Source organism: Vidua macroura, chromosome 2, assembly GCF_024509145.1.
Source record: "Vidua macroura isolate BioBank_ID:100142 chromosome 2, ASM2450914v1, whole genome shotgun sequence".
In the NCBI taxonomy this organism is placed as follows: Eukaryota; Metazoa; Chordata; class Aves; order Passeriformes; family Viduidae; genus Vidua; species Vidua macroura.
The window spans coordinates 94,767,607-94,788,148 of NC_071572.1; the positions used below are offsets into that span (position 1 = coordinate 94,767,607).

General features: G+C 39.7%; 1 protein-coding gene across 1 annotated transcript in view; it reads right to left on the minus strand.

The window, feature by feature from the left end:
* STARD13 (StAR related lipid transfer domain containing 13) overlaps window positions 1-20,542 on the minus strand; it is a 288,367-nt gene that overhangs the window by 153,203 nt on the left and 114,622 nt on the right. The window contains exon 5 of the mRNA XM_053969881.1: window positions 11,975-12,008. Within this exon, the coding sequence (XP_053825856.1) occupies window positions 11,975-12,008 (34 nt within the window). The remainder of the gene's footprint in view (window positions 1-11,974; window positions 12,009-20,542) is intronic.

Genomic DNA, 20,542 nt, shown 5'->3' on the forward strand with positions numbered 1-20,542 from the left:
GGAAAAGGCATTAAGGAAATACTCTGTCCAGGCACAAGAATTTCATGGTTTTATAAACTGTGCCCCCAAGTCATAGAGTCTAAGTCCCTTTCCAGTTCTCAGAAGTGGTTGCAAGTTGTCATCTGGGAATATAAAAACCAGGAATCTGGAATTTCAGCTTTTGGTTCTCACTTTTTAAACCCTACTTGTTATTACCCAGAAAGGTGGCTAATCCCCAGCCAGTCAAGAAGACATAACCCATGTGTGATAGACCATGACATGTCCATTAACCAGCAGAAAGAAAAGCAAGAATTTGTTTTGATTGCAGGGGTGGAGAAGAAGTATTATGCATGGGTTTAGAGATCTTGCAGAGTCATTTGCCCATTTCACTGGGAACCAGAGAGGAGTAAGATGTTCTGGACAACAGAGAAGTATGGAGTAGAGGCAACAGGAAAGGTAGAAGGAAGAAAGAGAAGAAAGGAAGGAAGGAAGGAAGTGCGGAAGGAAGGAAGAAAGAGAAGGAAGTGCGGAAGTGCGGAAGTGCGGAAGTGCGGAAGGAAGGGAGGAAGGGAGGGAGGGAGGGAGGGAGGGAGGAGAATAAATAGTGGTAAGGAGGAAAACTAAAACTGGATTTTGCAAAGAAGGAAATGTAGAGAAAGGGAACAGATACAGGGGAGTCCAGAAGACTATCATAGACAAAACCAGTAGGTGAGATTTGTGCATGGTGTAGAGAAGTGAGCAGAGCAATGAACAAAGTGCTCTAGATGCAATGATCTCTGTTTGCACTGCTAGTCCAGGTTAACAGTATTAACTGAGTTAACTTTAGAATGCTTGGTTTTGCACTTCATTCATTTTAACTTCATCTGTGAAACAGAAATGTTAATAAAATTTCAAAATTTAAAAAAAAAGCAACAGATTTCCCTTCCTTGAATTTTGGGCACCCACTGGTAAAGGAGAGTTGAGGGAGGTTGAAAGGTGGGTTGGAAACATATGTCTTTGAGAGGGTATCTCATTCCATTTTAAACCAGCTGCCTAGAAGAGGTGCTACAGTAGGCCTATGGAGCAGGATTTGATCTAGCTGAAAAAGATGTTACAATTTGAAAATGCCTCTCTACCTCCAGTTACAGAAGAAGTTCTTAGAAAGCCATCTTGGACTGGACGTAAACCTGGAGGTATCAATTCCATCTCACATTTCCTGTTTCTGTGGAATTCTAGTAGTATTTCCATATTCAACCCTTTTAGACTCATTTGAAAATCTCAGGTTGAGTGTGCTTCAGTTTCACTCTAGTATTTTCAAAGTCTCTAATAGATGTAAAAGCAAATTTGTCATGACTCTCAATAGAATTTCCATTCTGAAAGCCTGTAACTTGTTTCTTCCTTTGTTGCTTTTTAATATGGGCTATGTTTTGATGTGGGGATGTATGAATTGTTTTGCTGTTGAATAACAACTTTTCTCTTGCAGCACCAGCTGTAAAACATGAACATCTTGTTGGATCACACTCTGAAATCTGAAATGGGCATCCTGCCAAAGCTCAGGGCTTCCTTTTTGTTTTGACTGTTGCAATGTTCTTGTTTCTGTTAGTATCACGTTCCTACCACTTGTGCTTTTCAGACACCTATGGCCAAACTCAGTGTAACTCCACTGAGCTAACTGAAGCTGCAACAGAAGTGAATTTGTCTCAGTATGTCTGTAAATTAACCAGTCATTTAAGCTGGAGAGTGACATTGATAAGCAATAACAGCAGACAAGTGGTGAAAGGAAGATATCTCCTAGTTAGTTTTGGACAGTTGACACTAACTCCGTTGTCAGATAAGTCATACTGACTGTGGGAAAAGCTGAGTGGGAAAAGTCACACTCGCTGCCTGCTAACTGTAGGGGGAAAACAGATCTGGAATGCAGAGGAAATCTTGACATTATCTGTTCCCCCAACCCCTACCAGCCAGGCAATCAAAATAACTAGCTGAGTATCAGCTGCCTCTGTTCCTGGCTCAAATAAAGGTGCTTTCTTGACAGAGCTTTTGCTCACAGGAGAGGAGGCAAAGAGAACGAAAGAGTCTGAAGTGGGTGTGGGGGAGTGCTTCCTGCCAAAACCCAGGAGCAGCTTCTCTGTGACATCTAAAAGAATACTGATGACATAAGCCTAGTGCTGTAAATGGAGGCGGCTCTGCTATTTCCACAGGACAGCAATTCATGCCCGACAGCCCTGCAACCCAGAACTCCTGTACTCCATCGCTCCACTTGGCCTCCATTGACATCGCCAAGGACAGTGTGTCAGACTCTGCTAAAAGAAGGATCAAACCCAAGGGAACAAAACCACTGGAAAGAACTTCTTTCTTCCTATCCAAATTGTGTTGTTTAAGAATAAAGTGTAGCTGTTTCAAATGAACATTTGCAGAGTAAATTTACTTCCTTCTGAGCATCACAAGACACAGGGTTTATCAAGACCTAAGGCAGCACAGTATACTATACTAACATCAATGTATCATATATACATCACAGCAAATTAGAGACACTCTCACATATTCCTGGATGCACTCACTTACCTACGTGTAGCTTAATACTCTGGATATCATCCCTATAAGGTTGTTGTTATACTTAAAAAATCCAGAAATATGGGATCATAGAAGAGGATCACAGAAAGAAAAGCAACAAATGAAAAGGTGCACTTTAAACTATGCTACTGAATATATTCAGTTCTCCAATACATCATCCAGCCATAGAGTGTACTGCATCCATTATGTCTGTCTTATAAATAGATAGAATTATAAAACACAAGTTTATTTTAACTTTGGAAACTCATCTTACCTTTTTCTTACCACATGAGAGTCCAGAGAGCTATAAATTGAAGATTTTGACCATGTGTTGGTCAACACACAAGAAAAGTGTGTGAAAGTAAGGGCTAACTTTATGTGCTATATGTTTTTCAAACAAGCAGATCTCAGTATCAGTAGTCTGCTAGTGATGCCAAAGAACCTATGGCCTTATACCTGCTTTGCCTACTCAAGGAGCCTGGAAATCAAAATTTGTGGCTTCTCTTGATGGATGGCATGGATAATAAGGCAGCTACTTCTGGGGAAGGCTTGAAAGAAGACCAATTGGTTGGGGAATGTTATAATTATTTCTTTCCATATTCCTTCTTCAGTGCTTTAAGAAGCAGGCAGAGAAGAAACAATTCTTTGAATCTCTCCCTCCTATTTTGTACCCCAGACCCTTCTGTCTTTCTTTGACAGAAGTGAATCACCAACATCCCATAGACACTCCTTCTCTGATTTTTCTGTATTAAGAAGCCTTGAGCTGCAGCTGACTGAGCCAATGCTCACCACTCAGGTGGTTTTGGGCATGCACGAGCAGGTGCAGAGGCTCTCCATACAGCCACAGTGCTACTGTAAGCCCTTCCTGGAGCCAAGCTTAGCATGAATAAATGACACAGCAAAGAGAACCTGGCAGGATGGGGACTGTAACCTGAACACCAATCAATTAATGGACCAACATGCATGAAAATAAGCTCCTGAGAAATTATTTGAATGCTGAATTAGAAACAAATGTAAATGTTTTAAATCACCTTTTTGTATGAAAACTATCGATGATAATGTAAGGCTATAAGGTTTGTGAGGGAAGGACTTTGTTCTGCCTGTACAGTGCTCATGAGGACACTATTCTGGGCCTGAGGCCAATTGTCACTACCTCAGTTCAAAAAATTTAAAAGTAATAAATGACCTTATTAGCAATCCAAGTAAGCAGCGTTTTTAAGTTTCCTGAAAGAACTACATACATCTTATGAAATATAATATTTCCCATTATATATATATATATATGTCTCCCATTTCCTCAGCTACTTAGAGATGTTGCTTGATTCTGAAATCCATGAAAAGTAGAGGCTACTTTTTTTCTTTATAGATACAAATAATTTTACAGCTAAAAATGCATCATTAAGAGACTAAGTATAATCCCAAAAAGTTGCTGGTGACTGCAACTGGCAGAGAGTTTCATTCTACAAAGAAAAAAATCCCTAATTTTCTACAGGATATACCTGCAGGATTCTATGCTAGAGTCAGTTTACTTCTCAGAGTTAAATCATAGAAACCTTATATAACAGTGTCTTTGGGAACCAAGAAATACTCCAGGGTAGGTATATATCCAATATAAATATCAAATAAAAACCTACAGCCATTACCTTCCCAAACTCTATGTAAAAAGCCTACACTTTATGAAGACTGGAATAGCAGATTCAAATCCACTTAATAATACCCACTTGTAAAGCATCCTTTTGGCCATCTGTTTTTTTGAACTTGCTTTTCTTGAAATTGCTCTGCCTTCATAAAGACACAGAGTCAAGATCACAACTGACAGATGCCATTGTATGCAATGGAATGATATATGGGATGGCTTTGGTATGTCTTTTGCATTCATATGCAGCCTCCTCTGGCTGCATTTCAGTGGTGGCTTGACAGCATGGTGGAATTTACTAATTTGTTTATGCTTTGTGCTGAGCACTCAATAAATACCAGCATCTATATGTGCATTTCTGTCATAGCAACTTGCTGGCCTGGGTGGAATCTAATACAGAGAACAGGAAGGGCAGAGACTGGATGGTTTTCAGCTGAGAAGCCTTCTTAAAAGGCTCCTGTTTCTTAGTAGTTGACGTCAACACTACATAGCTCTTTGTCCTCCTCTAGTGGTCCCATTATATTTAGGGAGAGGCTTATGAAGTGATAACTTCCTTCCAATTAATGCAGTCATTACCCCACTGCAAGCTGTTGAGGCTCATGCCTAGAGGTCTTGTGCTCGGTTCTGGCATGAGCCACAGTTCCATGGTGCTCAGGGAAGTGGAAAGAGGCGCCTCTGCTCATAGCCAGTCACAGCTACACAGATGCTGTGTGTCCTTGAGCCATGGCCATCTCCTCTGAGCAGAGGCTGCACCACAGCAGGTTGTTCAATAGCAGGAAACAGTGGCATGGTCTGACTGCAGCCCCACAAAAGGTCCTATGTTGCAAAAGCCAGAAGCTGGCTGGTTTGTTTGATTGCTTTATTGTCCCAAATACTCTGCAGGATGTTCCAGCCAGAAGCTTTTCTCTGTTGTCCTGCCTGACTTGCAAATAAAGAAACAGCGCAAAATCCATCTTACGTGCTGAGATGTTCAGAGAGATGATGCATGTCACTCTGATGCAGCACAAAACCTTAATCCTTAGGAACTGATACTATAGAGTTAAATAACAGAAGCTGAACCTAATGAATGGTTGCAAGGGAAATGTTTTCTAATGGGAAACACTAAAATTGTTGGAACTGCTACCTATTAGAAATGCTTTCTGTGAAAACAAAAGGTTCCTACCATGTAGATTATTCCTTGTTTGTGTGTGCCTCAGAGCTTTAATGCTTAGTTAGCATAATAAAAAACTAAAGGTTTATTTTGCTACTTGTATACTTTAACATTGGTTAAAGGTTGTTTAACCTTCAAACTTTTGCAGTTATGTCTTGCACAGGAAATAAAACACAAGGACATAGTTTGCATTGTGGCTACCAGAGAGGTCTGAGGGAAAGATCTAACTGAAACAGAAAACAAACATACTTTTAAATTATTATTATTCAGTGAAAATTTTCCAGGCATTTGTTGCTTTTGGAATAAATGTTAAATGGCAAAATTTGCCCTCTGCCATGACTCTTGGAAGCCCCCAGTTTAAAACAAGTTGGCTGCTTAGGAGCAAGGGAGCTGAATATGGCTGAATATGGCTGTCTATCTGCAACCTTTGTCAGGCAATTGCTCAGTCACAGAAAAAAATGACTCGAGAATCCTGTGTCTCCATGAACTTAGTTGCTGGAAACCAACACCACCTAATTCCAACATAGGCAAAACTTTAGAGCAATTTATCAATCTGAATTAGATCACCTTTTACAGCAAGGTTCCTGTCACATCTCAAGAGTTGTTACAAACCCAAGCTCATCTACCAGCTGCTTACTGCTCAGCTCTCCTTAGGAGTACAAGCTGTAACCAAACTGAATTAAGAAAAGTATTTATAACATCTTCATTCTGAAATGACCTATATTTTGTACAATTATGAACTAGATATTATTTTTAATATTTATCATCTCTATTTTCAGTATTTTTCTTTCTTAATTAAAATATTGACTAAAAATCAAAATCACAGAAAGAACTATGGAGAAGAAAAACAGAAAAAGATATTTAGAATAACTTTGAGTAGTTGCATGTGTATAAAGTGTTTTTATACATTGGTGCTTTATTGTTTTAGAAATGTCATATAAAATTCAGAGTACTTCCTAATGTATCAAGCTTTCATCTATAATTCACATACTAAAACAGTAAACATATAAATTTCTAATCTATACCTGGCTGTTTTGGGGTTTTTTTTGAGAAACAGCAGTTTTCCTCTTGCTTTTGAGAGCAGAAGATCCCAGTGACCTCAACTACTCCAACACATCAGTAAGAGCTGACTAGCAAAGATTTGTCTTTTTAGAAGCACAAAGAAGGGCTTTGTTCTATCATTTCTGATTATGAAAAGAAGAGGCAGTCTCACTGCCTAATTTTGGAAGCCAAACTGGCGCTGCAGAAAAGTTACAACTGGAGCCAAATGAAATGACCCTCTGATGCACTGACTGCAGGACAAGCACCAACTCTATCTACTTCTAATTTGAGCAACACAGAGCATAACTAGTTAAGAGGCCAAGGCCACCAAACACCTGGGTTTATTCAGTAGTTTACTTCCACTCCTTAGGAAAACAGCCTGCTCATTTTTCAGTCCAAAATAAGCACCTCCACTTTGTGCTGAAAACATGTCAAAGTGACCCTGCTCTGCTTTCTAGTAAGTGCACAGGATCATTGGATGAAGATGTTTTATTTTCTCCAGTTATTTAAGGTCAGGTTTTCATCTTGGGTAAACTTTTATAGCTGAAGTAATGACAGCATGAGACACAAGTACTGCCTAGTTCTTGCAAGGCACTGCTGAATGTCTAATCCAGTGCTGCTCCCTCCTGAAGAGGATGAGAAGAGGGGCTTCACAGTCACAGCCTCAGCTCCACCACCAGCACACTTGCCAGACATCCATGGCAAGTGAAAGGCTGAAAGAGAATCCCTCCATCCCCCCCATGAGCAAAAGGAAAATCCCAGAATAGGATATGGTTCTGTGAGCCACATCAATTTCCCTGTTCAGGGTGTGATTAGCCCATAATTCCTGCACAGGGACTGCAGCAAAGGTAAAATAAAACCAGGAGCATAAAACCTTTATGACTAAGGAAATATAAAAATATGTAATCAGTTGAAAGTACTTTACTCAGGTTTGATTTTGTGATGAATCAAGCACCTTTAGTTTCTAACAAGAGCCAGATGGACTTACAGCTCCCTCCCATTTCCCAGAATCAGGCCTGTTGTTGGCAGTTTTTCATATACAGCTGCTATATAGCACAGTTCTGTTTCTTACACTATGGAGACCTCTCCTTGAAGTCAATTTGCATTGTGCCTGGGCAAATATTGCAGTATCAGGCTGCTCATTAAAGCCCTGGGACCACTACTGCCCCTGTTTGAATTTTGCATTATATCAGTCAAGGATACACAATTATCCGTGGAGTACTTCTGAAATGGCCAAGGTCACATGAGGATTTTATCGTATTACTGCAGTGCACCATCTTCCTTGCCAGCCCATTGCTGTTCTGCTACAGACTACATTACCATGCATCAGCAAATACACGAGCATGCTGCTATATTTAGTGTTTCATACATACCACTAAAATAGAGGATGTGTCAGCTTTTAATCCGACTTCAAATTTTTATCAGCAAAGTGAGGGCTCGTTTTCCCTAGCAGTGATGAAGTGTGCTCTGTGTCAGTCATCTTGAGCTATGTGGTGATAACTTTAAAATACATTAGGCAGCTAGAATGCTCAATCTAAGTGGAATGTTTTTTACTAAGATATATATTGGGGGATAGTAAGGACACACAGCATCAGGCAGCCAGGTTTTAGTAGTGACTGCCACAGGCTACCTACAAACCCAGCAGCAATCTGCAAGAGGAGCAGCTAAGCACGGTGCTCTCTAGGGTACCACTGCAGACAATTAGGAGCTCCTACATTGCAAGGGCAGAAGAGATAGGTAGTGCAGACTAGGTTTGGTGTTATGTTATGGCAATATGAGAGAAAAGCATTGATGATGATGACTTGAACAGAGTGGTCTATTGCACAGAGATAGGACCAGGGCAGTCCTATTAATGACATCATCTATTAATGACAGCAGGAATGTAGTTTAATGGCTGAAACCTCAGGTACCAGCAAGACAGCCACATTCATTCCCAAAGAAAGCATAGTTCAGTGGATAAATCTGGTGTTTTCACAGGTCTTGGTAAAGTCACAGAATGTGGTATTTTTTACATATTTGTAGCACTTGCTTATTAATGCCATCACATACAAGCCGTTCAAGTGTGTATTGCCTTCCTGTCTACCACTTGAACAGAAAGCCAACAGACAACTTGCTCACCTCAGGCCAAGGGTGAGCCTGTCTGTGTGAAACCAACTTTTCTACTCCAAACTGCTCGTCCTCTCTTGCACCTGTCCCTTGCACTTTGCTAAATACATCTTAAAGGGTGTGGGCAACACCACATTTGCAGCCTAGATCTAAGTCCAAATAATATTGTATTTATTTAATAGCGTGAAATTATATAAATATATAAATTTCTGAGTCTTTGTGGAACTCCATTTCAGCCAACTCAGAGCTTTCCATCCCAGCCCTATGATGCTGTGGCAGGGCTGTTCTCAGCCATGTGACCCAACTTGCAGACTGACATCCCTGTCCCCAGGCCTCATCCTGGAGCTGTCTGACCTCTGTTCCTGTGTCTGCCCCATTCCCCAGGGAGCCACCAACTCATGCTGCATCATGTCATGATTAAAGAAAACAGAAAGCAGAATAAATTCATCCTCAAGAATCACATCTAACCATTATTTAATTTTTTTTGAATGGTTAGATCATCATGAATTCCAGTGCATGTACTAAGTACCAGTGTTACTACATATGGAAGTGACGACACAAGGCCGGCAAGCATGCAGTGACACTGCCAGCAATGCTGGTACTTCTGATGAGGCTCCCTGGTGTGGCTGGATGGTCTGTGCAGCTGTAGCTTTTCTTAGACACATTTTGGGTATCCTGCTTAAGATATTGTGAGGCACCCACTACAAATCCAGGTAATGGAAGCCACAAAATTTTGCATTAATTTGAGGGTAAGAAAAAGAAACATAAAAGTAAACAAGAGAGAGAACAGCGTTCCAAAGGACAGGTATTTTTCCCTCTCACATGCAAAAATGGTTTACATGGAGAATGACTGGAAGCTGAGGACAGCCCAGCCTTGGGGAAAGGGCTGCAGAAGTTCCCACCCCAGCTGCAGCAGCTCTGAGCTGCCCTGTGCACCCCCAGCTCCTGACAGCATGGGGTTATAGGTGCTCTTTGGTGGGGAGGGCAAGGTGACCCACTGGCACTCTGGCAGAAGACTCTCTTGGCCTCTGAAAGCTCTAGAGCTCTTACCAAGAAAGGGGGCAGAACAAAAAATGACAAAAGAAAATGAGAAAGAATAAGAAGTAAGGATGTAAGGGGAGAGTGATGCAGAAAACAAACTTGAGTAGAACAGTGAGTGCTGTGTTCTGTGTGTGGCTGATACGGGCAGGATAGGTTTTCTTCTCATGCAAGAAATTTCAAAAGAGAAAATTTATTATCCAGAAAGCACAGAAAATATCAGAAATGTTTAAGTAACTGCAAATCTGGAAGAAACTCTTGTCCCTTAGTTCAAGACAAAGATTTTTCCTTTTTTGTAATTTAAATCAGGTTTTCTCTTTTTATCTCTCTTTTTTTAATACTTCAATGTAACAAATTTCAAAGCCAAAAGTTCCAAAGTTTAATAAAACTTAACACTTCCCACTTTGAAGACTGTTTAATTATTGCATGTTGAGAAGTGCCTATTTTACAGAAACAATTTTAAATGGATTAATGGATTCTAACATTTTCCTGTAAAATGTTCTATTTGAAGAAATGGACATTTTCTGCCAGAAGCATTTCAATGATAAATTTATTACCAGCTCTACCATATGCTAGATTTCTATGACTAAAGTTTCACCTCCGTGACCAAACTGTGTCAGGAAATGACCTGTCATTCTTCTTTCATGCCTGCAGTCATCAGATTTTCAACCACCATCCTACAGTTCTCCCATTAGGATGGGCACTAAAACTTTATCTCTCTGACAAAATTAATATTATCATAAAAGTAAAATAATTAAAGATCAATCATACTATAAAATGGGAACACTGCTAAAATATGTTTTGTTTAAAACGCATGTGCCATTGACAGGTTTTCCTTTTCTTTATAAAGTGAGCCTTCAGTGGCACAGAGACGTTTTGATCCAACAATGAATACAATTAAAACAATTGCTCAAACAATCTCAGAACTCCTGAAATTTATTTAGCTTTGGAAAAGCCCAGGCATGTGTTTCCTTGGCAAATACCATCATGGAATGAATCCACATCCAAATCGTAAAGCAGGAAAAGTTAATGTGTACAGAGCTTGAGTGAAAATATGTACATTTACACTTTGATCAGCAGCCTTCATGTTTTGTTGACCTGAATTAAAGTACATGAGGGTGAAATTGCCTATGGAGACCTGAGTTTTCTAGCCCAGAATTTCTGTCATTTTGCTAAGCCACTATGTTTGCCAGCAGAGCCACTGAACCAGTGAAATTGACTCCAAAAAGCTGCGTTCATCTGATTTTAACTGAGTTAAGGTTGGCCCCCAGAATGAACTGTGGATGCAGTTTAGATCAGAGACAGATGCAAGAAGAAATCACTGAGTGAGCAAACTGGCTTAAACTAGTCCTTCAGGCCAAAAAAAAGATGCTAAGTCATCTAGGGACAGAGAGGTAATTACAGCAGCGATGTCCAATTGCTTTCCTTTTAATTGGCACACTTTGCATACATCCTGACTAACAAAACAGAAAATGCAGTCAGAAATGGGTGACTCCAGAGGTCAGTTGGTTTGTGACTGAAATATTTCTAGCTGGCAAAGACTTTTGCGGGAAGGTGGATTAATCTAGACTTTGGGAACATTTCTTTTTGCAAAACTGTGAGGCTGCTATTAAACCCCAGTAACCCACATTCTGGGAAGCAATTCCTTTTCTCTGTATTTCTTAATTGTGCTTCATTACAATTTAATAAGGACATTTACTCTCAATTAAGCAAATCATCCAAGCAGTTTCTTACGCCTGTTGCAATTAATTGGTTTTGTCAAATGTGGGTTTAATTGTGTGTTAAGTATCTTGCTGAACCAGGATCTGTATGTGTGTGCACATATCTGTCTATCCAAACCTTTCCTTAGCTCCTGGCATGATAATGTATGTGCAGTTCAGGGTATCTGAGCCTTTAGCTCTGCTTACTGCTCTGGTCTTGGTGCCTCACTGGCCCTAAAAAATTCCTCCATAGTGATGAAACTCACTGATGCTGTTAATAATGAAAAATGATTCAACCGGATAGTGGGCTCCTGAGGGAGAAATCAGGCGTTGTGACTCTGACACTTGGGACATGTGGGTCCCAAGGGGCTGTTAGATTTTTTGAAAAATATGCCTCTGTAACAAGTCTCTTCATCAGAATCAGCTGCTGAGTGACCACTGAGAAAAAAAAGCTCTGAGGCGTTCCTCATGTCTAGTCACCTCTCTCACACATACACACACCAGTGCCATGGCATGACCTTCAGTCGCACTCTGACACCAGTAACAAATGCTTGGCTTTATCCCCCATTTCAGAACTTACCTTGCAAGGTGTAAATGAAAAGGTGATGAATTATCAGTTTTCCTAAGAACCACCTTAATTCTACACCAATAGGTCATGAACAGCAGCATGGAAGCGATTGTCACAAATGCACTGAACACTCATTTCATAGCAGAGACTCCCCAGGTCCTCCATCAATGCATGCATGGTTACACAAGCCACCAAGAAACTTTCAAGAAGTAATGCAGCCTTACCTGCTTTTTCCTTGCACAGCTTCTGAAACAGCATCTGTAAGAAAGTGATTTTTCTTTAATAATGGTACATTTTTTCCTTCAAATAAGTTCCACATTTCAAGATGACAATCAATGTAATTATTAATTGTCACTACCTTACACAAAGCATAAAATCTATAAATCAATAAAAATCATGCAGAATAGCTAGTTTTGCTTGCTAATGACAACCTGGCACCCATTCTCAAATAAGGTTCACCTGTCTTACAGTGAGTGAGTCTAGGAGCATACTCTACAAGCAGAGTATGTGCCACAAGGATACATAAGGTACAACACACTGGAACATGCCTGAAAGGGTCTTGCATTGCTGGTGGGGCTCAGGGAGCAGACAGGCTGCTAAAAGGTTGTGTAAGTAGCTCTACTGATGGGCAAGAAACAGGACACTGTGGCTCAGAAAGGTAGATGCCTGGTTTCTGTTCATCTGTGACCAAGAGAGGGTTGCTCTGCCTGAGGTCATGGGCAAACTGACCTGCCACGTTGTTTTCTTCATATTTTTCACCTTGCTGCTTTGGGTTTGCCATGCTAAAGGAAAGGGGTGCCATTAGCACCACACTTGGATGCACCTCTTAGTCCATTACTTTTCTCTTTAATAGCTTTCCGTGCCCAAATGAGGAGGTTGTTGACTGATTAAATGCATTTCCTTTCATAGATCCATCCACTGTCTCAGCAATGCAGCTGTAAATGAAGCTAGTATAATGGGTGAAACTGCACCTAATTTTTATTTTTTATTAAAAGAAGGGTGAACTGATTCCTCTAGGTACCAGTGTGAAGAGCCCAATATGCAGGCAGCTGAAAAGACAGACACTCCTGTGCCTTGCAGTGACACACCCTGTTCCTGTTATCTGCTTGTCCGCACATGGGCAACCATCTGCACCTTTCCATCAGATGCACCAAGTGCTCCGTTATCTCTTCAGTCAATATTGCTTCTGCAGCCTTGATAGGAATCTATCAAAACATGCTTTATCTATAAAAACATGCTTTTTATTTACCTTTTATTTAATGAAGAATTTTACTGAGATATTGAAAAATTCCTCCTCTGAGCATGGAACCAAATTGATTGGGCATCTCTCTTAATAATAGGGAAAGCAAAGCTAGGCTACACTTTTTTTGCCTTCTGCAAGGCAATTTCATTCTAAAAGAGCCTCTTGCTCCATTGCAGGGTCTGCCTGAGCAGCAGCTGAAGTTGACCTGTCTTTAGCCAGCAGGAATTAAGTGGAGTGGTCACTTCTGATGGGAAGATAACAAGCGGCTGAGTCCAAATCAGGTTTTATTAGTGGCAAAGCATCTCATTTCCACAGAGAAGTAGGAAATTCAGGCATGGGCTGTGTCAAGTGGCAAGGGACAGGCAGGTCCCTGTGTGCCAGGTTTTTGGGATGCCTTTTGGAGTGAGGCATATCATACTGTCTCTCCAGTCTTCAGTGAGCTGCAGTGTTGTTTATCACCCCGCCTGGGGACAGGCACCTGATTTTTAGAATCACAACTCTGGCATAAGCCTGGTTGATGCCTAAATTGCTATACTGAATCTTTGGATAAGCACTTCTTGAAGAATTCATAAATGATACATGAATCGAAAATAAATATGTCAGTCCTTCATGGATAACTGGTTTGTGTGTTCTAGTGCTGCCAGAAGGACACCAGCTATTAAAAACACACTCAGGCTATGTTAACTTCCAAGATCTTTTTAGGATGCCATACAAAAAAGGATGCAAATTATTGCTGGAACAATCTCAAGAGGCAAAAGAAAGCTGCCAACTAAAAGTGATTTATGGAAATTATAATGTGCTATATAACTGATTGTGTAACAAAATACATTTATTGGAGGTCTGAACAGCATGGCACCAGCTAATCAAATATATAGAAACCATAGACCAAGAGAGTACAACTCTAGCCAAAAGACTGCTGCAGCACCTGCTGCTATGAATAATACAGAAATCATTTGCGTACAACTCCAGCTGTAACAATTTTGTAAGTGGAAGTGTCAAACAGAAGCCAAAGATAAACTCTGCTGATATAGCCATGTTTTATTTGCTGAAGCATGTAAACCAGTCCACAGAAACCAGAAATGTTTAAATGCTGGGTCCATTCCTCCCCCTCAGCAGTCCTGTGTGTCAGCAGGGCCATCCCACATTCACCTCTGTGAGCAAAGGTCCCCAAAAGCTTGCCTGGACAATGTCACCCTGTGCTCCATGATCAGAGCAGGATGAGCCAGTGACATAAATGAGGCAACTGTACTCTTAGTGTCAGTGCAGGTACCTCAAGAAAGGCTGTGCATCTATTGGTGGGAGGAAAGTGGACATGTTGCATTTATAAAGAACCTGACATGGCCTCAAGTTTCGCCAGGGGAAGTTTTGATTGGATTTTAAGAAAAACTTCTTCACAGAAATCACTGCCAAACATTGAGACAGGCTGTTTGTTCAGGGAAGGGTGGAGTCACCATCCCTGGAGGTATTTAAAAGATGTGTAGATGCAGATGTGGCACTAAGGGACATGGTTAAATGGTGGTCTTGACAGTGTTATGTTAGTGGCTGGACTTGGTGATCTTTGAGGTCTTATACAACCTAAATGATTCAATGATTCTGTGATTCTCTTGAAAGGCATTCTGTGTGGAAACAAATTACTCAAATGAACTCCTCAGATGAAGTGGAAGTGAAGGTAGAAGCAAAACACCAGCATTGTAAATTCAACAAGGAAAATAAACATGCACATCAGAAAACTGTTTCTCTGATGTATACATAATCTTTCAGGGCTATAAGTGATCAGGGCATGGAACTCATCAAACTGGATTAAATTACTTAATAACATCCCAGAAACATTATTGTCACATAAAAGCTTTTTTTTTGCTGACACAGATTATGAAATGGTTGACTTGAACAACTTCAAAACCATTTTAATTTGCAACAGCACAGGGATTCTGTAATGCCAACCAATCCTGTAATATCATACACCATTTCAAAGAAAAAAAAAAGACCATTTTGCATCCACATCTTTTGCTTCCCTCTTCCCCATCAACCTCTATTAGTTGTTAGCTCCTTTATGCTCCCATTTCAAATATGCCCTTATCTCCCACTAATATTTCTGAATACCTGTCAAACTGTCATCATTCACTCTCAGGAAATCACACCCTCCAAAAAAAGAAAAAAAAAAAAAAGAAAAAGAAAAAAAAAAAAAAAAAAAAAAAAAAAAAAAAAGATAATTAGTGTATCTGTTCAGCATGCAAATATCTCTTCTACATATTTAATAAAAAAGCCAGAGAATTTATTCAACATAGATATGGTATCAGAAATATCCTTGCTATCAAATAAACCCTGGCATTTGGACAGAGCTACAGGGCTACTTTACATCTGCTGTTAATAAAAAAGGCTTTGAATTCTGTAAGCTTATGTTCTGCAGTGAGCAACTGGCAGCAGCACTCTGAAACATGACACTCCTTGCAGAAGAAAAAGGATAAATCTGTATGACTTCCTACTGGTTCACTGATACTGAAGGAAAGCACTGTAAACTGAAAAAGGTCCTGCAAAGTATAAAGACTGAATATCATGCTGGTTCTTCATTCTAGCAATTTAATGACCTGCCAGGCTTTAATTAGAGTGACATATAGACAGTTTTAAAGGAGGAAAACAGCCATCCACATGCAAAGCTCAATCATCTGTGTGGCGGGTTTATTAGATCCTTTTGGAAAGATGCTTACAGAGGAAAGAAAATCCTAGTTACTACTTCAAAATAAAATTCTACAGCCCAAAAAGGGAAGTAATATTATGATACTCAGCAATGTTAGCCTTAACTTGAAGTTACCTGGCCCTGGTAATGAGATCTTCAGTCTGGATGACACTTGCAAGTTCCCTAGAGCATGTTAGTCAGCTGAGAATAATGGCAATACTGAAGCTGTTCCACAGAAATTACTGTTGAGACTGGTGTGTCAGCAATTTGATTTCTCTCAGACCTGGCACCCATCTTTGGTACTGCATTGAAACAGCTGCTGGATTTTAGTGCTTAAGATGTATCTTCAAAGGCTGACAACAGAGCTCGTAATTTTCCCTTCAAATACAACCACTGCAGAGGTGTTTATTAGAGACCACACTTGATATACAGCCTGAGTTCTATTAGAGAATTTCCCCTTGTGGCATGGAAGAAAGATCTTGGTTGGATGTGATTCTGCCTCATACCTGTTGCATCACAACATGTTGGCCTCCTCATCAGGTTAGAAAGCAAGGGAAGGTGAAATTCTCAATTTCTTCCATTGAATCTGAGCTACTGTGCTGCAAACTATTCATGATGGGGTCAAAGAAAGAAGTTTAAACAGTTCCCCATTCTGCAGTCAAGCAAGTCTTCTTGCTTGTTCACAAGAAGAGTGACCAGCAGGTCAAGGGAGGTGATTCTGCCCCTCTACTCCACTTTCATGAGACCCCACTGGATGTGCTGCATCCAGCTCTGGGGACTCCAGCACAGAAAAAGCATGGAATGGACCCAGAGGAGGGCCACTAAGATGATCAGAGGGCTGAAACAACTCTCATATGAAGACAGGCTGAGTGAGTTGGAGAAGAGAAGGCTCTAGGGAGACCTCACTGCAGCCTTTCACACGGACCACCAGTTTGTGGGAACCCTGATTAATTTTCCTGAGGTCATGCAGCCCTTTCAGTACCTACAAGGGGGTTTCAAGCTTCTGTAAGAATTCAGAGGACACAGACATGTGTCCCTCAACTTAATATTCTGAGTTGTATTCTAAAAAGTTAAAACTGTAAATATTGCCTAGAGATATTAAAGCATATTTAATAACTGTGCACATCCGTTAAAAGATACAATGAAATTTTGAAAATTATTTTCCCTCTTTTAGTATTTTAGTTGGCAAAATTATCCTCACTCACAGTTTTTAAAATGCATTTTCCTTTAGTCTAAATATTTATTTTATTTTGCACCAAGATCAGTGCTGGTTCAAAAAACTGTCATAGAAAGAAAGAGTTATTAAATTGCTTTTTTTTCTTTGCTACAAATATGTATCTATTTTGCCTATTGATAGAAGTTTAGAAAATAATGTGACTTATGGCTGCTGTTTTGAATGCTTTGATCAAATAAAAAACTGCCTGGAAACTATTTTAAAGTGAAAGCTTTTGAACAGCATTAAAAAAAGGTTTACAATATGTGGAGCAGGGCAATAATAAAGTATACAAAAATTAAAGCCATTGCAACAATGTTCCAAGTGAGATTAGAAAAAACGAGCTACAAGACTAACAGTAAAGCAACATGCATTTCAGTAAGTGTAATAATTTATCATACTTATCTAAAAGAATTTATTATATCAACAGACCAGGGAGATTTCACCTCTGGCAGATGCTAATATGATTTCCAAATGTTAAGCAATTACAGCCCGATGGGTTATAACCAAATTTTTATTGAGGAAGATTCAGTTCCAACACATGAGGAGCAGCCACTTTTGGTGAGTGCTAGGGTGTGCCTCCATGGTATTTTTTACTGTATTTAACCATTGCAATTGCTCATTTTGCCATCAGATGATACCATTCATCCCTGTGGCTCAGCTGGCCATGCCTATCTTGCACCAGCACTAGCACTCATCTTGACAAATGAGAATCAAAAGCAGCAGAACATTAATTTTAACATCAAAGAATTTCTGCTGTTTAATTTGTTGCTTTCATCACAAGAGCTCCATTACAGCTCCACTTCCTCTGTCTCACATGTTGCTCTAATGCAAGCACTTTGTTTAATACTCTGTAATCTCTTGGGTTTTTTGCTGTCATTCACTCTGTATTACCTTTGCTTCTCCTATGATTTCCCCTATGGAATAAAATGACTGTGTTTGCTATTCCACAGACTTGAAGACTGAACTATCTGATCTCCTAAATTTGGCCCCAGTACAACTAGTGGAAGTCTGAACATGAAAAATTTCCTATTATTTAATGGCTAGCAAAAAGCCTCCATGTTGACAATGTTGACAAGAGCCTCTTTGTTGCTGACTATGCTGCACCACATATGCAGGTATGCTCAGATACCACCATTTACTTTAGGGTAAAAAAAAAAAAAAAAGGTAAAATAGTGCAGTAGTTTGCAACTGATCCGCAAATCCCACAGAAGGATAAGAATAATAGTATGGGAATCAGTAGAAATGGTATTTTGGAGCTTGCAACTATTGAGGACTTTTTCTACCTCTTTTTCCATTTAAAAATTAAATTGATATGACTTTTCAACAGAGAATTTGAATTATCAACTAAAAAAGCAAATTGTTAAAAAGTTTCATTTTGATAGCTTTGAAGGAAAAAATACATTTTGTGTTGAAAATGTGTTTAATATTTAACTCATTGTATTTCATTACATAAGAAATTTGCAAAGCCTGGTCTTGAATCATATAAGAAAATTTTACAAACTGGCAAAGCATTTCACAAAACAGAAGGACTGTTTCTACCAGTATTTGTACTTGAAACCATGAAAAAAGGGCACCAAGGTATCATAAGTTCAGATAGCTTCTTCACCTTCAAAGATTTTATTATACCTGTGATTTTAGAGGTCACTGGAATTAATTTAGAAAATAGCTCTAAACAGGTAAAATTATTCTTTTTTTTGTATTATTTTGGAGATGTAGATATTTAAAACTCCAGAATGTTACTTTGCTGTAATATATCCATGGTCATTTTGTTAAATTTTCAGGGATTCTATACTGTGCTCATGGAAGTTCATGTTCTAACCAAAGCAAGCTGTGAGAACAGCTTCTCTGTTGTCACTATTTTGCCCTTTGTGGCCAGCTGGATATACCTGAGAGACAGACCACAGATGTTTTACTGCAGAAACAGATGTCTCTCAGCCCTTCAAGGTGACCAGGGCAGCCAAACAGGTCTGGTTCCACCTGGTGTAAAGTGGTGATAGACCCCCATTCTCTTTCACTTACACAAACTCACAATAGCACTTCCCACTTTTTTTGCTTTTAGATATGCTTTAATAACAGCCAATATGTTAAAATCTAATTAAAATCTAACCTGACAGTTGGGTATTATGTTCTTGCAAAGCAGGTACAAGCAACCTCAAGAATTTACCCAAAGAAACAGCTTGTGGAATATGTATGCCCTTTTGGTTTGCATGGTGTCCTAAATGTTCAGTTCATCGTGCCCAACTCCCAACACCCACCCTTTAAGGATCACATCCTTACAGGATACACAGTTCTGCCACGTCTAAGCAAATTTCATCCTGATAAAATCAAAAAATGTCCTCTTCATTATGCTTTTACCTCTACCAAGTCCCAGAAGTACTTAGTCATTCCGAACTCTCAACTCAGCAGCAGGACTAACATCAACATGCTCAGAACTGTGCAAATAACAATTAGTGCTCAGTCCTCTGCTAAGATAACCAGCCATGCTTCTGTATAAACAAAAACATGAATAAAAACTGGAGATAATGTAGTTGTCACAACATATGCATTGGGGTCATGTGGAAATGTGATGGGGTGGAGGTGGGAGGAAGAAAGACAAATAAGAAGAGCAATGACTGCCAAATGGAGATGAACAAAAGTGAGAGGCCAGAGAAGCCCCTGCTTTTTACAATCCTGGAACAATACAGTGAGTCACACATTGCTATCATTTTTACCCTCTTGAGTAGGAAGAAGTGCTATATCTATTTTAAAGATAGAATGAAGTGGGAAAGGTACAAGAGGTCACACAAGAACAAAGAGAGGCATGAAAGTGGGGGACTGCTATCCTGCTCTGGGAAATGAATGACTGCTAAAGCAAACAGCAGTTAGCAGTAATCCATGGCAGAACATGAAAACCAAGCCCTATGAGCTCTGGCTATAGCTGTAGTGTTATTTTAGTTTGGCCCAGAGCGGTACTTAGCTGGGAATGAACTTCAGACTGCCATTAGCAGCAGCTTGTTTGTTTTCACTACTGAGTGTCCACAGAAATGTTTCATGATGGCTAGGCTCTAAGTGGATATCGGGTATTCTCCTTCACAGTCAATAAAACTCATCATTGTAATTTAGTCTTAAACAAAAATGCACTTTTCCCAGTAAACTGATGTATTAGCCATCAGTTTAAATCTTGGTCAAAATTTTAGGCCTCTTGAGGAAAACCAACACAGGTTTGTTTAGTGGTCATTTTTCAGTAAAAGGTAAAGCAGGAATAAGTGAAGACTAAATTGTTTTATTTCAAAGAGTTACTGAAAACACAGAAGCTGTGCACAGCAGAAGAGCTGTGGACAACTTCATGAGAGCACCTGTGGAAACTGTTAGATAGCATCTCTGCCCCTTCTGGCATCCCAGCAAGGGCTAATGCCCTTAGGAGAAGCAGACATTCTGATTGTTTTATATCTTGTAATTTATAAATTTTAGTCTTTATAGAACATTTCAGTACTGGAAACCTGCTGTAAATCCTTTTTTTTTTTTTTTTTTTTTTTTTGCCTCTGTGTTTTTCTCTGTTTATCAGAGCTGTTTTGCCAGATTTAAAGCTGGCAAAACTTCCCATACAAATGACATGGTTTCCCTTTGGGAGGTTTCATAGTTCTCCCTTTCTAAGAAAGAACAGAATGGCTTCCAGTGTG